The sequence below is a fragment of the Eschrichtius robustus genome, chromosome 18, assembly GCF_028021215.1.
Source record: "Eschrichtius robustus isolate mEscRob2 chromosome 18, mEscRob2.pri, whole genome shotgun sequence".
NCBI classification, from domain to species: domain Eukaryota; kingdom Metazoa; phylum Chordata; class Mammalia; order Artiodactyla; family Eschrichtiidae; genus Eschrichtius; species Eschrichtius robustus.
The window spans coordinates 17,277,447-17,289,522 of NC_090841.1; the positions used below are offsets into that span (position 1 = coordinate 17,277,447).

The 12,076-nt window shown below is 39.2% G+C and overlaps 1 protein-coding gene and 1 pseudogene across 1 annotated transcript; one reads left to right on the forward strand and one right to left on the reverse strand.

Annotated features, from left to right (window-relative positions):
* Window positions 1–7,381: 7,381 nt before the first annotated feature.
* Window positions 7,382–7,956, reverse strand: LOC137752226 (PRELI domain containing protein 3B-like; annotated as a pseudogene).
* Window positions 7,957–10,859: 2,903 nt separating this feature from the next.
* On the forward strand, window positions 10,860–11,672 carry LOC137751811 (small ribosomal subunit protein eS4, X isoform-like). The gene has a single exon (XM_068526490.1). The coding sequence runs from the start codon at window positions 10,877–10,879 to the stop codon at window positions 11,666–11,668; it is 792 nt and encodes a 263-aa protein (XP_068382591.1). The 5' UTR covers window positions 10,860–10,876; the 3' UTR covers window positions 11,669–11,672.
* The last annotated feature ends 404 nt before the right edge of the window (window positions 11,673–12,076 follow it).

Below are 12,076 nucleotides of genomic sequence, written 5' to 3' on the forward strand. Positions count from 1 at the left end.
AAGAGTGGCCCCCACTTGCCGCAACTAGAGAAAGCCCTCGCGCAGAAACGAAGACCCAACACAGCCATAAATAAATAAATAAATAAATTTAAAATATGGAACTCAAAAATCAAACTGTAGTGTGAAATGACTCCATGGGCAGTAGTTCATTAAAAAAAAAAAACAACAAAAACACTTTCTTCCTCAAAGTCTAGTTTGAATGAATGCAAAACTTGGTTTTACTTCTAGGATTTCCCACTGTGTTCATCCAGCATAGGGCTTGATACTTCATCCCTTGCTGCCCAATTTCCTATCCTAATAATGAAGATACTTAATAGCTATGCAAACACACTGGAGATGTAATTTATTAAAGTGGCATCAGAAAGTACCACTTGTGCTCTGGGAGAATTGACTTAATAATGCAATTCCACAAGTCTTTATTAGAGGCTTAATTCATGGGCCTGCTTCATCCTTTTGTGTGTGTCTGGGTCACATGCGTGGTCCTCAGCCACCGCAGGGAAGAGAATGGAGGGTGCCTTCCCACCTGAAAATGTGGCAGAGCTGGACCTGCTGGACATGCTTTTATAGGCCAGCAGGAGAGCTTTCTGTGGACACAAATTAAGTGGAGTCAGGAAAACCCCTCTCTCCTAGGGAATCTTGGGGGCACTCCGCCCCTCCCAGAATATCTGCCTATAACTGGTGTCAGGGTCACTGCAGGGATGGGACGGTCCAACGTGGAAATGCTAGAAGAGGATATTAGAGTAGGGAGAGCCATCCTGCGGCTCTTGGAACATCACAGGTGGCTTTAAAGGAGCCTTGGAGGAAAAACTGCCAATAAAGTCAAACTTCTTTTCTTTTTTTTATAATAGGGCAGAAAGATTATTACCAAGAAGTGAAGCCACACTTTCCTAGAGGTGGAGTGGTAAGCCAGTTCTATGGCGGAGGGGAAAAAAGCCCTGATTTACAGTGCTTGCCAATTTCCATGGTGTAATTATTTCCACCATGGCTGGTTGGGAAAAGATGTACACATTGGGAATGTGTACATCATAAGCCAGTGTGAACCGACCCTAGCTCCCTGCGACACGTTAATTTTATACATAGGTGGGAGAACTGTTCATTTCTCCAGGTAGAATTCTTGTCTGCAAATCTTCACAGTTGTGTCAATACCACCCCCTGTCCAACTGATATTGAGAGAATAGGAATCATTTTATAACTGACAACAAATAATATTGGTGTTCTGGTTACTACGGCTGCTAACAAAACCCCAAAATGTAATGGCTTCAAAAACCATTTTACATCTGTGACTCTATTTGACTCTATTTCTGTTTTGTAAATAAGTTATGCTTACAGGGTGGGGAAAGGGTGAAAGGGAGGGATAAATTGGGAGAGTGGGATTGACATATACACACTAGTATATATAAAATAAATAACTAATGAGGACCTACTGTATAGCACAGGGAACTCTACTCAATACTCTGTACTGACCTATATGGGAAAAGAATCTTAAAAAGAGTGGATATATGTATATGTATAGCTGATTCACTTTGCTGTACAGCAGAAACTAACACAACATTGTAAATTAACTATACTCCAATAAAAATTTTAAAAAAATTTATTATGCTCACCGATTTTGTGGGCCAGGAATTTGGAGAGGGGCGATCTGGGGATGGCTTATCTCTGTTACATGATAGGGGATTCAACTAGGAAGACTCAAAGGCTGGGTTTACTTGCTAACTGGAGGACTGGATCACTTAGAAGGCTTCCTCACTCACATGTCTGTTGGTTGATACTGGTTTTCATCTGTTACTGCAGCTGAGGCTATTGGTCAGAACACCTCCATATGGCCTCTCCATGTGGCTACTTGGGCATTCTCATAGAATGGTAGCTAGGTTCCAAGAGCAAGCATCCCAGGAGAACCAGGTAAAAGCTGTATTGCCTTTTATGCTGTAGCCTTGTTTCTTATTTGTTTCTTTGTTCAGGGGAACTTGTAAGACACAATGTCATTTCTGCTAAAGTTATAAGCTCACCCAGATTCAAGGGGGAAAGAATACACAGCCTACCTCTCAATAGCAGGAATGTCCACATCACATCTTAAGAAAAGTATGTGGGTTGGGAAGTATTTTTGTGGCCATCTTTGGAAATGATAACATAGCAGAATTGTCTTTTAGGACACTCTTCAGAGAAGTAGACTAGGAATGACTCCCATCCTGCTCTTCCCCAAACCTCCCTTGAAGCTTTGATCCTTCAGAGAGACAACCAAGAACTCTGTTAAGATCCATTTTCTCTAGGTGTTCTAGGCTCCATGTGTTCTAGACTCTGTCACAAGAAAAGAGTGTGAGGGGGCTCTATTAGCTTAAGAAACCAGAAGAATCATATTCATACACCCATTCATTCAACAAAAATTTACCAGGCACCTGCTCTGTGCCTGGCACTGTGCTAGGTCCTTGGGAGAACAGACAGATACCATCCTGTACTCTCAGTGCTGGGGTTATAATGGAGGAGATGAACAACAAAGTAACAAATAAATAAAGCAAAATATTGATAGCTTGTAACAAGTGCTAAAAGACATTAACTAGGATATGTGACTGAGAATGATTGGCAGGGTGCTTATGTTGGTAGAGTGGAGGGGGACAGGCTTTCTGAAGAAGTGAGTTTTAAGATGATAAATAAGGGACTAGGAAAAGACTTGAAGAGTGTCTTAGAAACAGGAGACAGCAGATCTAAAGTTCCCAAGGTAGGGAAGAGTGAAGTGTGTCCTAGGGGAATAGTGTGAAAGTGAGTAAGACATGACAGGGGGGCTGAGTGGAGATAACATTTGTGGAGCCATCAGCACAGAGATGGCATTTCACACTGTGGGGAGGAAAAGAGGACACAGACAGAGAATAGCTGACTCAGACAGGAGAAGATCTAGTGCACAGAGGAAGACCCCATTTGGAAGTCTGGTGGGTGAAACAGTCAGAAGAGGAGATTGGGAAGGACGGCAGGGACAGAAGAGGAAACCTGGAAAACACAAAAGACAAACCATAGAAGAGCTTGCTTCCAGAATACAGGAGCAGCTATCTGCTGAATTCAGCTGATGCATGAAGGAAGATGGGGCCAGACACGAGTCCGTGGGGTTGAGAGAGTGAGGGTTATTGTTGATGTTGAAAAGAGCCCTTTATTGGAGTGGAGGAACCGAAAGCCCCACTGGAGTGGGAGGTGAAGAGGAGGCAACATTTATGGCTACATCTCTTGAACATTTTTGTTTGGAAGGGAGAAAAGAGAAATGGAGCGTTAAGATTTTCTATAGCAAATTCTTCAGAACACTAATTATACTGTGGCTTGGTCCATTCAGGTTGCTATAACAAAATACCATAGACTGGGTGCCTTGTAAACAACAGATGTTTGTATCTCACAGCTCTGGCAGCTGGTAGTCTAAGGTCAGGACGCCAGCATGGTCAGGTTCTGGTGAGAGCATCTTGCAGGTTACAGACTACTGCCTTCTCATTGTGTCCTCGTATGGAGGAAAGAGAGAGAGAGCTCTCTGGGGTCCCTTTTATAAGGGAACTAATCCTATCATGAGGGCTGCATTCTCATGAGCTTATCATCTCCCAAAGATGTCGCTTTCTAATACCATCACATTGGGGTTAGGCTTGCAGTGTATGAATTTTGGGGGGACACATTCAGTTCATTGCATATGGGGTATTAGTTGGTTTAATGCAAGTGAAAAGTTTTGAGAAAAGGTTTTGAGACTTTTTTAGGTTTAAAAAAGTTTTTACTATCTTACTATCTTTACAGAGCCTTAATAAGCTAATATGCCTTATGAATTTTCCTTCTTATTTGATGCCAAAAAGCTTTAAAAAATTTTTTTAAGTTGTATTTTGCAGGACTAATGAAACAAACTTTAGGAAATACTGAGTTTAGCTCAATTTTTTGTCCTTAAGTTTCATAGAGGGAAGAAAAGCTTTCTAAATGTGCATTTCTGTATCCTTCGCAAAATGACAGTAAGCACATTATCAGTTGAGTTACTCAGTGTGCCTTAAGTAAAGAACTTTGTGACAAATTCCCCCTATAAATCAATACCAGGAAAGATAAATTGTTTCTCTGAATAAACTGGGGTATTTAAAAATATTGATCAGTGAATCAAGGATGATTCACAACATTCTAGAACTAAAAATGACATTAATGTAATCTAGTCAATCCCACCACTTTTATAGAGAAGAAAACAGGCCCAGAGATGTTAGGAAACCTGCAGATGCCCTGGGCTCCTTGGCATCCAGCCCCCTCCCATCAGCCCCGTCCCTCTGGTCACTGCCCTGTGGGGAAAAGGCAGATGTTCCTTTCACCAGTTTGAGCTGCCAGGAGTCTCAGCCCTAGATCTGGTCCTCAACCATAGTAGCCAATTTATCCCAGTTGCCTGATAACATCTACTATCCTCTCTTAAAATCATTATTATTTTTCTGGCTGTTTTTAATTGGTATGCTTTACTTGGCTTTTAGTTAACAGATATTTTTAGAAAGCATGATCATGAATTATATTAATTTAAAAAAATGAGTGTGTAGAGGAATGTATGAGTTAGTCCTGTACATTTGGAACCTGGAAAGTATTTTCCTATATAAGCCATATTAAACATGATGGTTATTTTCTACCGCCAAAGGCCTTAATTCATCATGTAGCTGAAATTCATTCATATGACTCCCTTGGGTTGGCCCATTTATTATTATTGCCCTAGGGGGACTTGGTACAGTAAACCTTTATTCCTGCCTATTTGGGGTGAGACTTCCAATGGCAGCAGAGATGAGCACAAAGCACCCTTCTATGGGTCCCCTGGCTGTTTCAAAGCTCTCCACCCTCTCCTTCTAGCCCCTGGCCAAGTGAATAACGTCTAGGACCAAGGCAAGTAGTAAAAGGATGGTGTTGAGGGGAAATTGAAAGAAACTTCTATACCTGTATGGAGGTACTATGACATTCAGAGGTATTATGATAGTCAGAATCTTTAGCTCTTATAATACCACAGATATTATTATATATATTTCTAAATATGATGGGAAAACTAAAGTTCAGAGAGGTTAAGTAACTTACACAAGTTAACACTTCATAAAAAGACTATTAACGATCCATTTGCATAGTGAAATATAATGTACATTCAGAAAAGTGTACAGAGATTTAACTGCTCGGTGTGTAAGTGTAAGCACTCGTCAAGTCAAAGCTGAAGCATCAACTCCCTTGAAAATGTCCCCTAAGAGTAACCACCCTCTTGACGTTTATGAGAATCACTTCCTTGCTTTGCTTTATAGTTTTCCCACCTAAGCATGATATTTGGTTTTCCCTGCTTTTTGCATTTTTAAAAGATGAACTCATATAGTGTGTATTGTTTTGTGTCCAGCTTCTTTTGCTCAACATAATTTTTGTACAAGTTTAAATTGCATGAATAGATCACAGTTCATTAAAACCATTGCATATTGAGGATTTGGGGGTTGTCTCCATTTTCCACTTCAAGCAATGCTGCTGTGAACATTCTTTTACATAACTATTGGTCCATATTACTGTTGGATATATAACACTTGGATCTATCTATCTATCATCTATCTATCTAACTATCTATCTATCTATCTAATCTGTATATATCAGGGTATACACCTTTCTGGATCATGTAGTATGGGTTTTTTCAAATTTAGTAGATATTCCTAAACTGTTTTTGAAAGTTGCTGTCCAATTTCATTCTCATGAACAATGTTTGAAATATTCCATTGTTTCACATCTTTGTCAATACCTGCTATTATCACTTTTTTATATCTTAGCTGTTCTGGTGCTTATATAGTGATATCTCAGGGTGGTTTAAATTTGCATTTACCTGAGTACTAACGAGATTGAACACCTTTACATATATTTATTTAATACTTGCATTTCCTATGTTGTGACTGCCTGGTCAAGTCATTTTCTTTTTCTATTGGGTTGTGTGCTGATATAAGGGCATTAGAATACTTTAAATCCTTTCACACTTCTTCTGACTTATATGCCGTCATGTGTTGTTGTACATCTTAATTCTATATATATTTTCAAAACCATAAGAACTTATAATCACTATTAACATGCATAATTAATATTTATTTGAAGTTAAGCTCATACTTGCTACTACCTTTATTTTTCATTTTTTCTTGCATCTCAATCCTTCTGTTTGGGATTATTTCCCTTCTTCCTGAAATACATCCTTCAGAATTTCCTTTCGTGTAGGTCTGTTAGTAGAAAACTCAATTTTTGTTTGTTTGAACATATCTTCATTGAACTTCCTTCTTTATGGATATTTTAGCTAGACATAGACTTCTAGATTTTTTAGAACTCATCAAACCAGTAATTTCATTACATTCTGACTTCTTTTATTGTTCTTGAAAAGTATTCCTGTTGGTCAGTTCTTCACAGATAATATGCATTTTTTTCTTTAATTGCTTTCAAGACATCCTCGTTGTCTTTGGTTTTCTGAATTTTCACCATGGTCTATGTAGGTGTGGCATCCTTTTTATTTTCCTGCTTGGGATTCATAGAACTCCCTAAGTACGTGATTGGTATCCTTCTGTAGTTCTAGAAAATGGTTACCATCTCATCAAGTATTGCCTCTTCCTCACTCTCTACTTTTTTTTTGGACTCTGATTTAATGTATGTGAGACTTTCTTACTGTAGACTTTTCCTGTTACTTTCTATGCTAAACTGTTTTTTCCAGGTAATGACTATATTTTCAGGAAGCATAACCAGCCCACAGTACAGCAGACTAAATCATAAAGACTTTTGGAAGTACAAATTGAAGGAAGGTAATAACTTTACTAGTTTACAAAATTTTGGCAAATTAATACAGTCCTTGTGGATACAATATAATTTTCAGGCCAAAAGTATCATCTAAGTACCAAATCAAAACACTGTGGTTTTTAGCAGAGCAGGTTATTTTATACAAATTAATATGCCTTTAAAACTACACAATTTCTCCTTTTAAAGTGAGTTCCTTCAAGCAAGCTGTTGAGGATAACTACAGTAGAGCAACTGTGTGCACGTAAGAGGTGGTTCTTCTTTGTTCTGAGGTTGGTCCCAAGCCAGATAGAATGCCAGTGTGGGAAAAGCTTTAAAATCCTACCTCAAGGAGAGTAACTATGCCAATACCAATTTCAAAATACATTTTCAAAAATTGTTAAATTTTCACCGGTTACTGGAACCCTCAAAATTAGATGAATATTTTGAACTACACTAATTTTAGATGATCCCTTTTATATAAAAGTCCTGCACCTCTTTGTTTTGGTCAAAAGGCACGTAGCCTTTCTTTAGGTTATTAAAAAAATTCTACCTAAAATGTAGTTGTATTTTTAAAATAACAAATAAATACATTGCCAGCTAAAAGACACCTGGGAGACCCAGTGCTATATACCAATTTTCATTATCATTTCTCTACAAATGCTGCGGCTGCCATGGGTGTCCTTATCTTCCTCTTGCTGAAGCCGTCAACCCTTCAATCTTGGCATTTAATTTATGCATTACGGATTCCATTGCATCTCAGCCTTGATTAGCATTTGAAGATATCGTACTTGCCATAAATCGTTCTGCGTAACTGCTGAGACTGACTCCTTTCAGTCATTATGACTTTTTAAGTCAAAATAGTTTTTTCCTGGGTCTTGAGGATGTGGTTTGTATATGTCTCCCAACTACTGAAACCATATTTGTAAATGAAATATTAGTAGATTTAAGTTCCGTTATTTTCTTTATAAGATCAACTATATATTGCACATATGTTTTGGTTCCTGCTGCACCAATAAGTGAATTTACAATGGAAGGCAATTCCCACTCTGTGCTGAGAAGTCTATGGCTATGCAACTTTCCAGAAGGTTCTATATGTCTGTCCCATACATCAACTCTAACCATACTTGGGTTCCTAGGGTTTGGGTATATCTGCCTTGCAGGTGTTGTAACAGTTTCCCATGGATAGTAAAAGACATGCTGTGAAGTCCAGATCGTCATGGTGGTGGTGACCTGTGTGACATTCAGGCAGTGCTAGGGAACAATGAGGCAAAGAGGTGATACCTGCCCTCACCTCCTCATCCACCCTAGCCATTGAAGCTGGTACCTCTATGCTATGGTTTTTAATGCTGTATTCTCCAGTTCACTAATCCTCTTCAGTGTTGTCTAACCTGTTATTGAACCTATCCATGTAGTTTTAAATTTTATTGCGTTTTTATTTTTATAAAACTCTATTTTTGTCTGCTTTATCATTTTTATATGTTTTCTGTTCCTTCAGAGATCCTGAAGTTTGTCTTTTCTTTATTCAAGCATAGTAAACATGATTATTTTAAAGACTCTTCGGTAATTCCCATATCTAAGCCTTGTGAATCTGTGTTATCTCTTGCTTCTGCTGGTTCTTCCTAGTTTCCTTGTGTGCTTAGTTATTTTTGACTGGATACTGGATGTTTTATTCGAAAAAAATGTAGGAATTACATTTAATTCCTTAATTAATTAAGAAAACTTCATCCAGATAGGATTTGTCATTGCTTCTTCCAGGCACCAGGATGCTACCAGCTTGGGATCAACTTAAATCAAGTTCAAGACTTAAGATTCACCTGATGACCCAGAAATAAAGCTCAAGTGTAATTCTATGTGAGGACTGACCTATTCCTGGACCAGCTTTAGCCTGTAGACCCTTTAAGGTCTCAACTATTGTGGGGAGAGTTTCTTCTTATATCCCCATAATGTTTATATTCCCAAGAAGAATGTTCTGGCTTAGGCTCCTATCCTCAGGGCAAAGATGTCTTTTTTTTGCCCCTTTTATTCCTGAATTAAAATTTCTCTTCAGTTTTTATAATTCCCTATTATCTTGTCAGCTCTTAGTTTTTTTAAAAAATATTTTGTCCAACAATTTTTTGTGGTTAGCGTTGGTTTGAATAAGATCGTTACTGGAAAGAAGGAGTCCTCTTGAATATATTTTGAAGGTAAACCCAGTAGAACTCTGTGACTGAGTGGAAGAGGTACATAACAGAAAGAGGCGTCGAGGATGACTGGGAGGTTTTTTACTTGATTGTTTAAGAATGGAGAAGCCAGAACTTATGGTTACCGGGGGGGAAGAGTGGGGGAGAGGGATAGATTGGGAGTTTGGGATTGACATGTACACACTGCTATATGTAAAATAGATAACCAACAAGGACCTACAGTATATAGCACAGGGAACTCTGCTCAATATTCTGTAATAACCTAAATGGGAAAAGAATTTGAAAAAGAGCAGATATACATATATGTATGAGCGAATCACTTTGCTGTACAGCTGAAACTACCACAACATTGTAAATCAACTATACTCCAATATAAAATAAAAATTTAATAATAAAAAAAGAATGGGGAAACTAATAACTGAGATGAGAAAGACTGAGGAAGGAGCAGGTGGAGGAAGGAGCAGGAATTTATTTAGGGGCATGTTAAGGCCCCTGATAGTCACGCAGGTGGAGAAGTTGAGTAGGCAGCTGAGTATATAAGCCTGGAGTTCAGGAAAGAGGTTAAAGCTGGACAGAGAACATTTGGAGCCCTCAGTGTATGCATATACTTAAAATTGTGAGATTGGTTGAAATCACCAAGGGAGTAGATACAGATCGAGAAGAGGTTCAAAGACCTAACAGACATTCAGGAAATATTCATTCTCTCCCTTCCTTCTCCTGAAGCACTCAGTAGGTATGATGTATTGCCAGATATAAAGATGGAAAGTTTTTCCTTTTTTCACTAATGACTAATATAATAAATGAAATAAGGTTTCCCTGGTGGCACAGTGGTTAAAAATCTGGCTGCCAATGCAGGGGACACGGGTTCGAGCCCTGGTCCGGGAAGATCCCACATGCCGCGTTGCAACTAGGCCCGAGCGCCACAACTACTGAGCCTGCACTCTGGAGCCCATGAGCCACAACTATTGAGCCCGCGAGCCACAACTGCTGAGACCCGTTCACCTAGAGCCTGTGCGCCGCAACAAGAGAAGCCACCGCAATGAGAAGCCTGCGCACCGCAATGAGGAGTGGCCCCTGCTCGCCACAAATAGAGAGGGCCTGCCTATCCCCACTGCACTGCCTATTCTGGACTCAACATTTCTAAGCTGTGTTACCTCCCAGCCTCAGAGAGGGTCTTCCTGATTCTAGCCTTTCTCATGTTTCCTCTACATCAGGACCAGAGCAATCCTCTTACAACCCAAGGGTGATTGCTGACTGTCTGATTTTGAAATGGCAGTCATAGTTTAATATTTATTTACATCATTTTTACCAATTTAGATGAACAAGACTATACTAGTGACAAGGGTTTCATAAACTGAGGAAACAAAGCAAAATTTGCCAAGAATATATGAGTGAAAGTATAGCATTTGGGGCAAATATTTCCTATTCATTGCAAATCATGTGTGGCAATTAGGAAACAGACTGTAAATAAGAACAGGAACCTTTGTCAATCCTATGCTCACTCACCAGTCAGTTTTTGTTCTATACATACGTTGATTTCCAGAATAAAAGGGCCTGCATTTTTCTGACTCACAGTCAGAAGAAAAGGAGTTGGTTACTCAGGAAGAATGCAAATCTCTGCAAAGAGGTCCTTTGAAAATAAAACTTATTTTTGCTTCTCAGGGATAAGTTGAATGTGGGCCTGAGTGAAGACAGGAGAGTAAAGTAGATGACCTTTCATTTTCCTGGACAATACTGATTTAATTTTGGAGTCTATTTCTGCAATAATTCATTAGGGCAGAGGAGTTATATTCCTTTTCATCACTTTTGTTTAAAATTCAATGATCCAGGCTATCTCCACCTCACTCTATATCTTTATTTCTTTTATCTTTTGGCCCACATGGATACTAGGTCAAAATAAAAGACAAATATGAAAATTATCAAAACAAAATGCTGCTCTTTCCGTGCCTAGTGCAGCCATGGCTCGTGGTCCCAAGAAGCACCTGAAGCGCGTAGCAGCTCCAAAGCATTGGATGCTGGATAAACTGACTGGTGTGTTTGCTCCTCGTCCATCTACCGGTCCCCACAAGCTGAGGGAATGTCTCCCCCTAATTATTTTCCTAAGGAACAGACTTAAATATGCCCTAACAGGAGATGAAGTAAAGAAGATCTGCATGCAGCGTTTCATTAAGATTGATGGCAAGGTCCGCACCGATATAACTTACCCTGCTGGTTTCATGGATGTCATCAGCATTGACAAGACTGGAGAGAATTTTCGTCTGATCTATGACACCAAGGGTCGCTTTGCTGTTCATCGTATTACACCTGAGGAGGCCAAGTATAAGTTATGCAAAGTGAGAAAAATCTTTGTAGGGACAAAAGGAATCCCTCATCTGGTGACCCATGATGCTCGCACCATCCGCTACCCTGATCCCCTCATCAAGGTGAATGACACCATTCAGATTGATTTGGAGACTGGCAAGATTACTGATTTCATCAAATTTGACACTGATAACCTGTGCATGGTGACTGGAGGTGCTAACCTGGGAAGAATTGGTGTGATCACTAACCGGGAGATACATCCTGGTTCTTTTGATGTAGTTCATGTGAAAGATGCCAACGGCAATAGCTTTGCCACCCGGCTCTCCAACATTTTCGTTATTGGCAAAGGCAACAAACCATGGATCTCTCTTCCTCGTGGAAAGGGTATCCACCTTACCATTGCTGAGGAGAGAGACAAGAGACTGGCAGCCAAACAGAGCAGTGGATAAAATGATCTCTTAAGTGACGTGACTGGGAAAGTCTTTTTACTTATGGATAATACTACATCATTAAAAGCCTCTTTAGTGTTAAAAACAAAAAACAAAAAAAACAAAAATGCTGTTTCTGACTCACAGATGTAGAGAAGGCACTTGTGGTTGACAAGGGGGAGGAAGAGGTGGGGGAGGGATGGATTGGGAGTTTGGGATTAGCAGAGGCACACTATTATATATAGGATGGACAAGCAAGGTTCTACTGTGTAGCACAGGGCACTATATTTAATATCCTGTGATACACCATAATAGAAAAGAATATGAAAAAGAATGTATAACTGAATCACTTTGCTTTACAGCAGAAATTAACACAACTTTTTAAATCAACTATACTTCAATAAAAATAAATAAATAAATAAAATTTTA